Source organism: Thunnus thynnus, chromosome 3 (assembly GCF_963924715.1).
Source record: "Thunnus thynnus chromosome 3, fThuThy2.1, whole genome shotgun sequence".
Lineage (NCBI taxonomy): Eukaryota > Metazoa > Chordata > Actinopteri > Scombriformes > Scombridae > Thunnus > Thunnus thynnus.
The window spans coordinates 32,595,554-32,612,712 of record NC_089519.1 but is presented as its reverse complement, the minus strand read 5'-3'; the positions used below and the strand labels follow the sequence as shown (position 1 = coordinate 32,612,712).

The 17,159-nt window shown below is 40.7% G+C and overlaps 1 protein-coding gene across 1 annotated transcript in view; it reads left to right on the top strand.

Annotated features, from left to right (window-relative positions):
* The first annotated feature begins 253 nt into the window (after positions 1-253).
* The window catches only part of LOC137180165 (voltage-dependent P/Q-type calcium channel subunit alpha-1A-like), a 71,936-nt gene continuing 55,030 nt past the window's right edge, over positions 254-17,159 (top strand). The window contains exons 1-2 of the mRNA XM_067585442.1: positions 254-352; positions 938-1,077. Of these exons, the coding sequence (XP_067441543.1) occupies positions 260-352; positions 938-1,077 (233 nt within the window). The 5' untranslated portion in view covers positions 254-259. The remainder of the gene's footprint in view (positions 353-937; positions 1,078-17,159) is intronic.

Here is a 17,159-nt window from a genome sequence, read left to right as displayed (position 1 = left end):
AGCAGATTTATTGGACAGTGTCACACGAAGAGAGAAGGAAAGAGGTCACAAAAGTTCTGGCACCGGGCCACCAGAATTACATAACACAGGAATATTGTTAAATATGTTGAGAAATTTTGACCAGCAGTGGATCGCTCTGTCCAGTGTGAATGATTGTAATGTACACATGCTGTAAATGAGGTGTGTGTGTGTGTGTGTGTGTGTGCTGCCTGTTGGTGATGATGTTGGCCTTAACTCCAGCTGTACTCCGTTTGAATGGATGATCCTCACCACCATCATTGCAAACTGCATCGTCCTGGCTCTGGAACAGCACCTTCCCGACGGAGACAAGACACCTCTGTCGGAACGACTGGTAACACACACACACACACACACACACACACACACAAATGCACTATATGCACAAATATGCAGTGCATAAACTGAGTGTTTACAGATAGAAATATACAAACACAGAAAGAAACACATTTTATACAAACAAAGAAGCAGAACTATATTCTCAATGTGATTCATATTATATCATCTACACATGTTATATTATATATGTTATATATCTAAAGTGACAGCTCTATTTTTTGCCACAATATCATAAATTATTGTAAAATAGTTTTCGTATATTTGATTAGGTTATTTATGTTCGCTCTTGGGTAAGACATTTTAGTTAAGATGCTTTTTCAATACTTGCATTGATTCACAATGGTTCACAATTCTTCATACTTATCCAAATAAGTAATTGTGAGAACTGTGTACACTTATCTCATTAAAATAACGTCCACATGAGCACAACCTGACTGACAATCTGCCCCACACTGACCCTCTATTCCTCACCTACCTTCTTTTTCTCTTCTTCTTCTCATTCTTCTTCCTTCTCACCCTTCTCTCCTGTTTCCTTTCCATCCTCTTTTCTCTCCTCTCCTGTTTCCTCCCTCCCCTGCAGGAGGAGACGGAGCCCTACTTCATAGCCATCTTCTGTTTTGAGTCGGGGATAAAGATCCTGGCTCTGGGTTTTGCGTTACATAAGGGCTCCTACCTGAGGAACGGCTGGAACGTCATGGACTTTGTGGTCGTGCTCACCGGGTGAGTCCAGTAACATCTCTTACAACCTTATGACTTATTTAACTTCATTTTTTTGTGTAATACTTTTCTTAAATGTTTCTATTAATTAATTTTCCTGCAGGAAATTGTTATTTTTCTTTTCTTGACTTTTTTTATTTGTGTACTTTTTTTGTTATTGTCCACATGGTACCTAATGTGTACCCTGCTCTTCATAGTAAAAGGTGTAGGATGTGTTTACATGGCTACCTGTTTACCCTTTAACCCTCGCTTTGTTGGGGCAATCAGGTACTGGGAGTTTGTTTTACCTTTTCTCCAGATTGAATAATTAAAATAATCCATCACACAACTCTACACAACTGTTACTCTGCAGAGTTACCTCCCTCTTTCTGGATCTTCATCATGCAAACACAAAAAAAAGTTCAAAAAACTTAGTTAAGGGTTTACATGACAAATGAGTCTACGTGTGTTTGCCAGGTTTCTCTTCATTTTTTACCCTGATGGAGGAAGCTATATGTCTATTTTCGGACATTTCTGAAATCAGGTTTTTGCCAAAAGCACACATTTATGTGTCCACTGAGTGAAAGCATCACTGCTGATATGAGGAAGCAAAAACCTCTCATGCTCCATCACCGGACGAACCTCCAGGACGACTGTTCACTCTATTTAATGCTTGTGTGTATGAATGAGTGAGTGTGTGTATGTGTGTGTGTGCTTTGGGTGTATTTTCAGGTGTTTTTAGGGACTGACTGATCTGTATTTATTTATATTACATAGAAATATTAAATATCCATTGTAATCTACTGTATACTTGTATTCTCTAATTCACCTATTGATAGGGTTTTTTTCTCTTCTTATAAAAAATATTTGGGATCTATTTCCTTTATTAAACAAATTCAGATAAAAAAAAATAGCATTTGCAGTGCACAGTGGCCTTGTTTTCTGGAAACTCTACCAGACAGAGTCATCTGAAATAGAATGTGTGGGAACATACAATCTGGGAAAACAAAAATCTGGCATTTTTTGTAAGAAAGAAAAAAAAATCTGCATAGACAGGAAATAATGAGTATTATCTACTCGCTTATTACTTAATTTTGAGTCTGGTGTGTGTAGACAGGTGGCGTGAGTGTGTGTGTGAGTGTGTGTGTGTTTTTTTTTTTGTTGTGTGATCTAAATATGGCTGCCTGAGCGAGAAAGGAGGAGAGAGGGGGATGGGTGGAGATGGTAACGAGATAGAGTGTTTGTCAAGGGAGAAAGCCTGGAAAACAAACAGACATACTGTATATTTACAACACACACACACACACACACACACACACACACACACACACACACACACACACACACTCATTTCAATTGAATTCAGTATGTTTTATTAGCACTGATAGCCAAAGTGTAAAGATAACAGATCTCAATTTTTACATTTAATCTTACTCTGAATCTGTGTGTGTGTGTGTTTGTGTGTGTATGTGTGTGTGTGTGTGTGTGTGTGTGTGTGTGTGCATCGTATCGTAGCAGGACTTCCTCTCTTTTCTCCCTCTCTAAAACACACTCACACAGACACAGCAGAGGTCTGGTTTGACAAGGTGTGCGTGTGTGATCAGGGGCCACTCCCCCTCAGTCGCTATCCTCCTTTAATGAGGACACAAACATATACACACATACACACACAGACACACACTCAGAGGCTGGATCAGAGCAGCACTGCAGGGAGCAGCAACCAGGGCAAAGTGAAATGTCACTTCTCCGAGAGATGGGGGAGTGGGTTTGTTGTTATGGCAATAGCTGAGAAGGTGGTAGCCGAGTTTCCTCCTTCCCTCTCTCTTCCTCTCTTTCTCTCTCCATTTAATTAAAATATACTTTATTAGGATGATATGTGAAATCACTACACTACCAATACCAGATTACGACAGCAGATATGACACATATTTATCACCCCTGATGTGTTTTCAGCCCCATTCTCGAACCCCTTTAGCTCCTTCATCTTGTCATTCATGATCGCAAGATGTCGTAGAAGCAAGCAAGAGGGAAATGTAGCCAGTCCTCGCTACAGGTGTGTTAACATGTAGCGATGTCTTCATCACCTTTACTTTGTTGTGCGACAGGAAATGCCCATGAGATGCTCGAAGGCAGCAACTTGTGAGAAACATGTTGGCTAGAACAGAGACTGTCTAGCCAACAAGTCCAAATGCAGACCTCCTTGGTCCCTAGAAGAGAGGCATGTCACTTGCTGCCACAAAAGTAGAGCATGATGTCAACACTACTTAAACTTCTGAGTGGCAATACTCTCTGAATGTTGAGCTTGAAGGGTCATTCCTTACCTCAGAAATAGTCATTTGACAATTTCTTGTCTCACTCGATTTGTTCCTGAGCTTTCAGCTTTCACATGGGGCTGAAAGCTCCCACAGAAACATAATAAGGAGACTTTGAGTTGATTGTTGTTTGTCAAACTCTCTGAATGTAGTGAAATCTTGTTCTTTGGGGGAAAAAAGACCACTGAAGGTAGTGACATGCCTCACTCGTAGGGACCCACCGCTCACCCCATGGACTCACAGACCTGGGGTCCCCAGGAGGGGCGCCTGCAGTTTTCAGCCTTCTTGCATCCAAAGGTGGAAATAAGGTGAAAGGTATTATTATAAAGAATAACTTACTAATAATGAATATTAATAAATAGCTAATAGTGAAGGGGCAGAGAGAAGAAAAGGCAGTGCAGAGTTTTTGGTTGACCGTATAGTGTTTGCTTGCAAGAATTGCAAACTATTGTAACTTTTTTCGTAATTTTTTAGCGTGTAGCTAGCTCTTTCTTATCTGTTTTCTCACTTCCCCTGCTCTGTAGCCACTAACCTCACATTCATAGCGACAAACTATGAAGTTATGTAATGTCAAGTCACACACACAGCAAGAGGTATCTGGCCCCAAAAACCTGCTCCCTGAAAAGCGACTTTCAGGCAAGCACACATACAAGTATCAGCAGCATAAACTGATGATGCATAACATATCCTAAATAAATATCCTTTTGGAATTTTTGATTTGGGGAAAATTTGATTTGATTAAATGTTATCATGAATATGAGCAGACATTTTATGTGTGTGCAGGTACCTAGATAGTTTCTTTGGTAGGTGTGTAGATAGACAGACATCTACAGGAACAAGGTGATAGATTGCACTCTCCACCATCATCATCTTAACTCCAAAACGTCTTCATCCTTCCAGTAGAGTTACAGAAACTTGTAGATTCTATGTGAAGGAATTGAAGCTGTTCATGATGCTACAACATCTTATTATAAGCATCAGGCTTGAAACCACATCCCTCAACATCTTTCTGACATCGGATTTGGGAGGGTTGTGTCCGACAATTTCTGTAACTTTCTCCCTTCCAACATTTTAAAATGACTCCTCATATGAACCCCTGCCATTTTATGTGGGCTTCACCTTTAATTTGTCACAGATCTGTAGATGGATCAATAGATAGATAGCGTGGTATGGATACACAGATACAATAAATAGACAGAGAGATGAAGCCTCCCCTTGCCAAAGCAGCAGTAGAGTAGAGCTGTACTACTGCAGCTAGATAACAGAGGGTGGAAAAAGGAGGAGGAGGTGGAAGAAGTAGAGGACACGTGACGATGTCTCTCCGTTCCCCTGGGCTCTGGATAACAGGACAGAGAAATAGAGAGAGAGAGAGAGAGAGAATACAAGATGGGTTTGGCCGTTAAAGAAGGCATGAGAGGCTCGAAGAGCACGGAGGAGATAGAGGTAGAGGAGGAAGACCACAGGAAGGAGGGAAGAGTGATGGGTGGTGGGGTACGGGGGTGGTGAGAGGGATGTATGGAGAATGAGAGAGAGAGAGAGAGGTTTGGAGGAAGGATGGGAGGAGGAGGGAAGGCAAAGATGGAGACGGAAGAAGGGGGGGGGGAGGGGAGAGAGAGGGGAAATGAGAAAGAGCAAACGCCGAGAGGAGCACGCTCAGAGAGGGAATGAGTGTGTGTGTGTGTGTGTGTGTGTGTGTGTGTGTGAGCGAGCGCTGCAGTAACCTGCTTTTCCCTGCTCCCTATGATCAATCACTCAGCACAGCCTACATATATAATACACTCTGCTGTTATCTTATGGTGCATACACATATACACATAATGTATTTCTGTATTCACACACAGTGAAAGTGTACACGCAATTACCATGCTTGGCCTATATTGCCAACTATAGTCATAATTCAAGTCTTCATGTATATTAATATAGAACATTTTTAATTGAATGCAAGGTCTTGGGATGAACGCGTGCAGCAAGAAGCTAGCATATATTTACTATGTTTTCTTGGTGTGTGTGTGTGTGTGTGTGTGTGTGTTTGTTCGTGTATTCCTATCAATGTGAGGATCAATTTAAGACCTTGAGAGTGAAGATCTGTTGGGAAGTTAAGACATTTTGGCCAGTCCTGAGTTCTCCAGAAGGGCTTTTTGAGGGTTAAGACTTGGCTTTAGGGTTGCATCTGATCTTCTGCAGTATATGAAAACTCTCTGATTGGCTTGCTCTGGATGTACTCAAATTTAAAACTGAGCTTCTTGCAAGGAGAACTTGGCTTATTTCCCTGATCATTGTATTCAGATGTATTAATTTATTGTTTCTGTTGCAGTTTTTTTAAGTTTTAGTCTTTGTCTGAATGTTTTTTTGCTTTTTTTTTGGTAACACCTATGCTTTTACTGTCTTGTGTACACAGAGCACCAATGTAAAAGAGAGTAAACTATTCTCACTGGACCATCCCTGTATAAGTTGAATGAATGAATGGAAAGGTTATAAAAAGAGGATTCAGGTTAAGGTGAAGGTAAAGATTTGGACTCAGCATGCAGATGTGGTGGTAAATATTTGCGAGCAGGGGAATGAGTTATGTTAACGAAGGTCCTCACCAGTGTTGGGCAGTAACGCATTACAATAATTTGATTAATTTTTCAGTAACCAGTAGCATAAGGGATTACAATGTGATATTCAGTACTCACATTACAGTTACTCATCCCAGTAACAGTTACTTTGACAATTTGTCATCTTGCCCAACACTGGTTCTCACAAACACTGAAGTACAAAAGTGTGTGTGGTGAAGATGGAAAAAACCTGTTGGTGGTGCCCATTCATTAATGAAAGTTGCTCTACAAGGACAATCACATCAGTGCATCAGTGTCTCAATCTGCCATCTCCAACTATAGACTTCACATTGAGATTACATATGTAGAAGTAAAGTAGATTTTCTATACTCTGAGAATGAAAAAATATATAACAACAGTTTTGTGTCCCCTTTATAATGTAGGTCTATTGAACGTCAGAAAAGCTGACTCTGCTGCTGCATGCCTAGCTGTATTGACACAACCATAACCACATGACAACAATTTTTCTTTGAGGTACTATACTTTTAAAAAAAATGGCTGGATTTTCATGAGATTTCCAGAAGTTTAACCTTCTTTACTTCACGTTTCTTCAATGCTACCACAAGGCCAACATTAAGCTTTAAAGGTATTTTGGGGCATTCAAAGCCATTATTAGAGACAGTACAGAGATAACAAGAAAGGAGGAAGAGATGGAGGTGAGACACAAGTCCTTAGTTGGACCCAAACTAGGGAAGTCGTGGAATTACATTATGATTATAATTATTCTATGACTTTTCTTCTAGCGCCAGACAAAGTTAACATTTTTTATTATTGGTATAATGGCCGATGCCGTTTAGCACCATGTTGTGTAATAAACATTGCAGCCTCTCGGAGCCGCTAGCAGCGCTTGAGACTTAAGTTAGATTTTTAGTGTTAATAGTGTCAGTCTCACTTTTTCTCGCTTGGATTCTAGGAGAGTGTGTGCTTGTGCTGTGCAAGTCGTGACTGAGAAAGCTTCTGTCACGGTGTTGTGAAGTGTGCATATGTGTGTGTGCGTGTGCATACATGTGTGCTGACTTCGTTCTTGGCAAGCACACTGGAGAGAGAGATACTTGATGAGGACAAGAATTAATGAGAGGGGGGAAAAGAGGAGAGGGGACTCACACACACACACACACAGTGACTAGTGTATTTAGTATTCAGGGATGGCAGTCCATTGATTTTCAGTGCTGTGCTGTGACGTCACACAGTAATCTAATCATTTGCAGTAGACTTTGGGCCAGTCAGTCAATGAGAGGACACCATATACGCCCCTACAACTCTCCTAATGAAGGTTCAGATAGACAGTATTCAAAAATAGACCTCTCTAATTCTCTAAAGTGTCTGTAAAAAACGTAGTTTGCTGTGTCTTGGAAGGCAGCTGTGGTCAGCTTAAATGTTGTCTACCCCGTCGAAATCAGCACACTTTTTTTAATGAACTGCTTCATTAATTTAAATGTAGCCCAGGTGTGCATAGTCAGCTGTATAATCTAGGAAAACATAAACCAAAATAGAATACGAAATAAAAGTACATATTGAATCAAAAAAATGCTCTGGACATCGTGAAGTTTAAGTTTGAATTTAAATAAATATCTGCTCAGTCAGTACATAAATCACACAAGACTGTGTATGCGGTCAGTGACAAGCCTTCACAAACCTGGATGCATATTTTTTCAGTTCTATTCATTTATGAAGCTGGTTTCCATTATTTTATATATTTTCATACACAATGGGGCATTGTACAAAAAGAGCATGAACATATATCATTGCCTGGCTGCCTGGATTGGGAAATAGAGTCACAATGGGATAAAAAAAAATTGTAGAAAGACCCTCAGAAAAGGGGTCGTTCTATGATGATTTGACACAGAGTTGAAGTTGCATGAAGTGGAATGGAACTAAAATATCATAAATTTATTTGGCTATGAAAATATATAAACTCAGGGGCACCGATGGACAACTGGCCTATACAGGGCATCAAGATAGACAGAAACAGCCCTACTGTCAAACATAATCCAACTACAAATGTAAATGCATAAGACTGAAACTGCCTCTGTTAGTCTCTTAAAGGAGAGAAGGGACAAACTCTTCAGGTGAGAAAGAAAAAACTCTTTCTCACCTTAGGAGCTTAGAAAAACAGGGGGAAAAAGATGCAATACTGAGTCACTGGTGTATCTGGCAGAAATACTAAATGACATCAGAAGTCAACATGAAGAAACAGGAACCTCTGACTCACTACGGGGACAACTCACAACTGAGGTTTGCGTCAGAAACAGGGCAGATGAGATAAAACAGGTCTTCATAAAGATATTTATTCAGCTGTATCGACTCAGGCCTTCAGATGGAAAAAAAAAGTGTAACATAAAACAAATCACGGTTGTTGAGCCTCTGACTGAGTGAAACCTCAGTTAACTTTGCTGTGAATCAGGTCACGTTCCAACACCAAATGAAAATGTACTCAAACATTGGGAATTGGTAGTGTACACACAGGTGTTACAGTAAGTACAGTTGCTCCTCTGAGAAAATAATGTATGAACATAGAGAGAGGAAATGAAGTCCAGCAAGGGGGGGGAAAAATGAGGTCACAGAGGGAGAGAGAGGGAGGGAGAGAGAGAGAAGAGTACCTGACTGAAAATTGTCCCTTTGCCATCACTTCAATTATCATTATTGCTCTGCAGTCATTTACAGGCTCATCACTCTCCTATACGTTCCTCTATACCCTCCAACTCTGTACCCTGCAGGCCTGCCGCTGCTGCATACGAACACACACACTCATGTGAAGGGTAGAAGGCTTCACAAACGTTGTCCTGATGTACTAAAGTAATTGACAACGTGGAGGTGAGCGCTAATGGGTTGCCGTTTCCTCCTTTTGAGTGAATTAGTTTCTACATCAGGACACCAGAAAGTGAATTATTAACCTTAAACAACTGGTTAGTTTGTGTTAGTTTCAACAGTCACAGTTCAGTAATGCAGTATGCAAACATAAGAAAAAGGTTGAGTTAGAGAAAAACTATTGAAAGTGATCAGCTAACTGTTTTAAATCAATAACTGACATTAAATTGGTGGCATGTCCTTTAAACAAAATCATTTTTTGTTAAAAGCCTGCTTCAGTGTGTGGTGCTTTGTGCACACCCACACACCCTTGTGAACAAAAATAGAGCTACAGACACAAACACACACCGACACACACACACAATGTGAGGACAGTGGGGGGGTAAAGTTAGGTTCTTCATCACACCCACAGTGTTGACAAGCATCTGTCCTGTTGAAGTGTTCTTTAGCAAGACACTTAATCCTTACTGGCTCCATCCAGCTACCGTCTCTGTCACTCTTTACCTGTTTCTGACCTCTGACCTCTCTGACAGTAAACTGCCAAATGTGATTTTAACATATATCATAGTCATCTCAGCAGAAGTCAGTACACATGGTTAAACACTTTCCTGTTCCTGACTGGGAAGTGATTATTTTATCACTGATACATTCGATCGATTTAGGGCGTTTTCAAACCTATAGTTTGTTTGCTCTGGTCCAAATCAATGGATGAGTTCGTAAACTTGGTTTGGTTTCTTTTCACACAAAAAACATTCAAGCAAGCCAAAATGCATCACTAAAACCCACGTGAATATGTTCATTCCATCTCAGTGGTTCGTTGTGAGAACATAACACACAAAAAAGGTCCAGAAAAAGGTCCTCTGGCCAAAAGCTTCTCCATTGTGCTAGTCCTGGTCAGACCTTGATTGAACATGGCTAGCTGCTAACTCATCTGCATCCCAGTATACAAAGCACACCTGGCTACGGGAGCCGTTCAGCTCAAACTTGCAGATTACACCTAGTAGCAGGGTCGTATAGAGGTCAGTTCATGTTCCCAGCACCCTCAAAGGGTCTTGGTTCAGTTGTTTTGTCCACTCCTGAGTGTGACCGCTGTGTTCAGATCTTCCCAAACAGATGACACCAAGACAGAAAATGAGATAGAGTCCAATTCAACTGGACTAACCAAGGCATGTTTGAAAACGCCCTTAGTGTTAAAGACTTTAGCTTTCAAACAGGTTAAATTTTTTGCCACTCCACAAGAAACTGAAGAACACATAACTAGCTTCAATTCAACAACAATCAGTTGCCTGTCCACTAGGAGTGTAATGATTAACTGATATGTATTAGAAGTCAGAAATACAATATTGATACACAACCACACATCCGAACCAGATCCTGTGTGAAATGTGCCACTAACATGTGTTTGTACTCTGTAGTTGTGAGATGTTTGACTGTCTTCACCAGCTAGTCACTAACTTTGTCTACATGCAGTGGTTTTATTGGAAATTAGGGTTGACACGAAGGGAATTTGCATGCGGTATATCCGAAATAATGAGCTAAATGAGGCCAAAAGGCTTGGTAGATCTGCAGAGTTGGGTAATAATTCTCTTTTAGATTTTTCAGTATGAATGATGCCTTTCACCTTACACATTTCACATCAGTTTTTGACGTGAAAATGTTGATTAGTGCATCTTTTACAAGTTAGAGTTTTCAACCCTACAGTCGACATCACAACAGCAGCTGTCAGGGAATTTGTTTCCCAAAACAAGCTGTAAAGCCTCTTATGAAGTATCACAGGAAGACGCACATACCGCACTCACCAAGACATGTCACTAGCACACAAGCACCTACCAACACATCGAGAGGAAAGACACACACACAAACAAGGATACAGAGGTCCAGACGTTGTGCCCTCGTGAGGTCCGAGAGTCACGCTGGCAGGAGACGGGGGGACAGGTGGGCCAATCAGCTGGCCCAGCAGAGAGAGACAGAGAGAGAGAAAGAGTGAAAGGTGAATGGAAAAACTGGAGGAAGATTATAGAGACAGGAAAGAGTGACGTGGGTGAGCAGGAGAGAGGAAACGGTGTACGAACAGAGTGGAGATATAATTAAGGGACATCTGGATGGATGCAGGGATGAATCAGGAATGACAGACAGCTAATTTATGCAAGAAGCAGATCAAAGGTTACGTGTTTGATCTTCAACACTAGTTGAGACAGATTACACTTTCCATGCTGTTACCACCGTCATAATGCTCTTGAGCAAGGCACCTTTTGCGTCAAACTGTACCTGTCCAACAACAAATTTAAAAGAACAAATGTCCTCAACAACTAATTCACAGAAAAAGAAATGACTGTCCACTGATCTTGACACATTATTACTTTAAAACCTGCCATCAAGGTGCTTTTGTTAAAAAAAAAAAGGGTGTTTGCCGATAAGCATGCCTGCTCAGCAAACCTTCCCATGGATAAATAAAGGTTAATAAAACATATATGTGATTAAAGGGCGGATGGACATGACAGAGCTGAAGGAGAAGGGAGGAGAGTAAGGGAACAAAAGATCAGACATATTGGCCTCCTTCTTTTCTCTTCATTCTCCGCTCACCTGATCAAACATGAAGCCAAACTCGAGGGGGGCACAAGCACTGAGAGATAGAGAGAGAGAGAGAGAGAGAGAGAAGGCAAAGAAAGAAAGGAATGAAGGGAAAAGACTGGAGATGGTGGGAAGAAGCAGAGTTTGGGGTGGGGGTTGGAGGTAGAGAGTCCATCAGCTGAGTGTTAGCACTCTGCTGAGATCAGCAATAATGCGAGAGCGAGAAAATGAAGAGAGGGAACGGAAGAGGAAGGAGGGGATGAGGATGGAGAGTGTGGTCAGGACGAGAGTGCTTCCATCCCGCCTCTGCCAATGAAAGACTTCAGCAACAAGCAGACGGAAAGAGAGATGAAGATAAAAAGAGACGTTTGGATGCAGAGAGAAAAGAAAATGGTGTCTTTGATGAAGTGTGAGGTAGGGGCCTGATGACATAATGACATATGATCTCCCCTCATTCACCATCATACCCTTCCCCCAATAACTCCCCTCTATGCCTAACAAATGGACTCTCCCAATAAGGGAAAGCGATTGGGGCGTACCACCTTGGTGGCGGAGGTCGGGGGTGAGCGGTGACATAACAGTCATAAAGTGCTGCTTAATGTCCCATATCTATAGGGGGAGCAGAGCTGGTGTGAAAGGTTTTCAGAGCAAAATCATTTTTGTTTTCTCGCCTTACCAGGAAGGGTTTACTGTTCATTTATTCAGCTCCACACACATTTGAAGCTGGGGCACGGTTACGTTTTGCCCCGGGGTCTCTTAGCAGGTTAATCTGGTCATGGCCAGGACGGATATTATTACTGTACTCAGCTACTGAAAAGGCTCAAATACCAGAGAAACATTATAATTTTGCTATAATGTCCCCCAGTTAGGCAGATTTTCTGTTTTTTTACTTTGCATGGACCTCTTTTCACTCATAAGACAATCTGTGAAACAGTTACAGCAAAGATGCCACATTGTCCCTTTCAATTTGATCAAATGAAATCAACACAAAATTCAGTTTTTTTTTACAATCTTAGTCTTGATTTCATAGTGTTTGACGTTTTTCCTATTGGTTTTGTTGATTGATTGTGGCTTCAGACCAGTGGCTTTAGATCGGGCTACATCAGCACAACCTAACTCTATTATCAAAGAGCATTTTTCAAACCTGCGTTGTTTTGTCTAATTGGATGCGACTCTTGTTCATTTTCCCCTTCGGTACGATTTTGTTTGGGCAGATGTGAACACAGCGATCGTACTCAAGTTCCAAATAACCGCACTGAAACCTTCTATAGATTGTGTTTTTTTTCAACATGCATGGAGCAGTTTGTTCATGCCTTACATTATGTTTGAACATGTTAAAAACCCTTAACTGTGCACCGTGTCACACTGGAACATTGTCCGTCACGTGTGTGTGTGTGTGTCTGTGTCTGTGTGTGTTTGTGTGTGAGGGGTGTGAGGGCTCAGTGGGAGACACTAAGGGGACAGGAGCTCACACTGTGATGACACATGGCACTCCTACACTATTTCCACACAATACACACATAAACCATACACTCATACGCTGACACACACGCAACCACACACACAGCTCATGCGCCTGTCACTAGCTGGAGTTGGTCACACTCTCTTGCATGTTGTGAGTATGTGTTTGTACTATTTTTTGCCAAAGAAGCCTCACTGTGGTAGCATGATTACACACAACACGTTAATACATAATACACACATAATACACACAGGCACATGTATGTTATCAACTGGGGACTGTAAGAATTGTTTCAAACATGAATAAAAGGCTCAGTTTTCCTCTACTTTCCAGTAACACACATCTAACAAAGCTGTTTACATCAAAAACTTCTGCTCACTGCAATCCCACCCTTTTCTCACAGTGAATGAAATGCAGCAACCGCTCAGAATAGTCCCACATTCGGTAATGAAACAAGGCCCACCATGGCTTCTATCACACACTCAATTAAACAATGGACACACAGTTATAATTAAATATAATATAATTTAAGCATGATATGGCCTGATGACATACGATAGACTTAATGTTGCAGTAGTGATGTCAACCAGTGAAATCTGACTCTGAACAATAAATGAAAATCTATACCGCGGGTATCTATGGCTGGACGACTTCAGTCTTCGGTCTAGACCTCTGAACTATCAGACGTCAATACGAAGGGTTAACAATTCAGAAATATAACTAGGAGCCATGCTCTGCCATCCCTTAAAGGTGAATAGAAAAATTTTAAAATCCACAAAACAAAAATGTGTAAAAATGCTAATAGTTCACTATTTTCCTTGCTGCATATCCTCCATTACATACATTACTGTCTGATGATTTTACAAGGACTATATAGAATCAGACACTTATATTTGATGTACGTGTTTGTGAGTGTATGTGTACATGTTGTAAAACACAACAATTTTAGTGTTCAACACACCAACAGCAGCAGCAGCAGCAGAGAAATTGGGTCATCCATACTACCTGGGCTGCGCTGCATTCGTCACTGTCATCAAATCGTACTGTGTGTGTGTGCAGATTGAGCACACACACACACACACATATATTTGATGTGAGTGTATCTGTGTTTGTAGCTGGAAAAGGATGCACTTGCGCTCGTTTGGTCAGTGTGTGTGTGTGTGTGTGTGTGTGTGTGTGTGTCTGCATCCAAGGGAAGTTATGCACATGTGTGTACATGTGTGCACAATGCACAGGAGTTGCACAGGAGATGCTGTTAGAACAGGGTGTGAGGGGGTAAGTAAGGATAGTGTGTGTGTGTGTGTGTGTGTGTTTGTGGGTGGGTGGGTAGGTGGTTGTGTGGGCGGGTGGGGGATGCGGGGGTGTGGAAGGGTTGAAAATCAATCGCTAGGAGACCCACTTCCCATCCCCGTTGCTGCGGCAATGCCGAGATTCCATCAATGAGCCAGAGCTGTGTTGCCCTGGCAACGCTTATGAATGAGAGCAGGTCGGTAACCGTGGAGACTCGGCGAAGAGAGGAATCGCCGGTTGCCATGGCAATACCATGTGAACGGGGAGAGACCAGGCAAAGTTAGGGTGGCAAGTGACCTCCAAGATCTTCATCATCAGGGCCATCAGTCATCATCATCATCATTGTCATCATCATCACAGTCTTTGTTCTTCTCTGTTGCAAAAATTTTCTGTGTTGATATTTTGAAATATAGTTTACAGGGTTTTTTTCTCAACAACAGTGGTGAACTGCAAGGAAATTTGGGGATTTGAGGGAGTTATAGTGTATAACAAAATCAATGAGCGTGATTTTAACAAGCAATATAATTAAAAAATAAACTAACACTAGAAAAAGAGAATATGTTTAATGTAGTATGTAATGCTATCACTGATTCATTTAATTGAATCAATTGAATTAATTGAATCAATTGAAATTCTTCATCTCCACTTCATTCATTAAGTTACTTGAAAAATGTAATCATTTACACATTAATGCTGTATAGCCTGTTACTCATGGATGTATTACATCCACAATATTACTCCTTTAAAAATTAATCGTATTGTTTTACTAAGTTTTCGAGTGTGATGTCTTCTTTGCCTCATTTTGGTGCGCCAATCCATAATGGGCTCATTACGGCACCCTGAGGCCAAAGGGCGGAAAGCTGGGTGTTTTTCTCTCCAGCTGCCACAAGGGGCAGAAATGAGCCAACAAACTTGAACAAGCAACACAAAGGTGATATTTATGCTTTATCAGAAGTGTTTTTAAACATATATTTTTAGGTTTTACGAGTAAAGACTTTAAAAAAAAAAAAATTTTCTCCCATTAAAGAGCAGCAGACAGCCACTTCCTGTAGCTTTAGCTTTTAGCCAAACGGGGCCACTCTTCATTAAGCTAACGGTAAGACAGCAAACAAGTGAACCCAAACTGTTGAAGTAACGGAGCATTACTGGGATTAGCTAGTAACTGTAATGTAGCATTAATGATTCATTTTCAATCAGTAATCCCTTAAAGTACCTCTACTTGTTACTGAAAAAACAAATAATCTACTGCAATGCGGTACAAAGTAAGTTATTAAGACCAACACTGATTAGCAGACAGTATAGTGCATTATCGCTTAATTATTATGTACCGCACAGTACTATGGTGAGTGGATAGTGCCACGATTACCTACCGAAGGACGCTGTTGTGTAACATTTATGTGGGAAAAGAGGATCTGTGTGTAACTTACTGACAATGTCCTCATGTTACATGCATTTAGTGTCTCTTCAATGTTCATGGGAAATAAAAAATAAAAGCAATATAATAAATACATTTAAGCAAACTTTACACACATGATACTAACTGTATTGACGTCATTTACTCTTACATTAACGATTAACTTGATAGTTACTGCATTAAAACTATTTTCGGGTTGTGGGCAAGTGAAATAACATATAAAACACATACAGAATTGCCTTAATCATAACTCATCCCACCTTACAACAGCACCACATAGTCTACATGAAAACAAAAATCTTAAAAATGCTGGCGATGTCCATGACTGATGGTAACCAGGCGACGTTCATGGAGATGACGTGTGACTTGTGCGGTTTTAAATCGATGTACCTAGTTTAAACATATATCAATTTATGATTAAGCTGCCGCCGGTAGATGTTCCTACCATGCACTCGCACTAATGTCGCCGCTGATCTCTTCAATCTCATTCAAAACTCCACACAGTCTGGCAGTGACAAAGGGTAGACCGCTCCTTTTCTTTCTCCTGGTCATCCTTAAATTGGCACTATCCACTCGCCATACAGTACATCATTGCAAAAAAAGAGAGCTCCTCTGTGGCAACACAGAAAAAGTGAACACACTGTTAGCACAGTTTAAACAGTATGTGTCTGTGTGTGTGTGTGTTCACGTTTTACAGGTTGATTGTTAGGTGTTTCCCAGCAGTGAGAGCCACTGTCATCACTGTCCAAACACCTTCTCCCTCCACACTTTCTCTCTGGAGTCTCTCCCTCTCTCTCTCTCTCTGTCTGCCTCTCTCTTTCTCTCTCTGTCAGCGATTGAATCTCACACTTTTGACACACAGGACCATCACTCAGTTTCAATCTGCTCACTCTTTCTCTCACTCTGTGTCTCTGTGGGGAAGTTGCATCTCTTCCCATCCCCAGTTGGTATGTCATCAGGGACGCCCTATCTCTATTGTTTAATGTAATAAGGACAAATCTCCCATATGATCTTGAATTTCTGTCATTTAAAGGGATGATTTGGTAAGTTTTGAACATAGTGTTTAGGGTGAACTGTGGCTGAAGGACAGAGTAAAATTGTGGGAGGCAGTTCAGTACAAGAATTAGCATTTAAACAGAAAATTACAGGTGAACAGTAGCAAAAAGTAGCACTGTCCTTTTATTCAGATGGCAGGTGTATTTATTTTATACCATAAATACAAATATATGGATGTAGATACAAATACGTATCTCCAGACAAGACTTATATTGAACTGGGTACCTGATTAATGGTTTCATAGCTGTGTAAAAACACTAATAAACAATTTGAATATCGGAGAGGTTATAGTAAAGATATAGTTTCACAATAGTAATGTTACTCATAGTAACTGATGAAGTTTTCAAATAAGATGATGTGAAGATACAGGTAGTTATAACATTAACAACATTATACCTAATGTAAATGCTAACACTAATGAAGCTATCTTCATTGTTAGCATCATACCTCTTTATTCCACATAGCCTGTGCTTTAACCTTCATGGCTCATTTTTCTGCCACTGCTCATCATTCAGTGTTAATGAAGAATCACTGTGCCATATGTTTTCAGTGTCTTTGTACAAAAGTGACATGGTGGCCATAATTAACCAGATTAC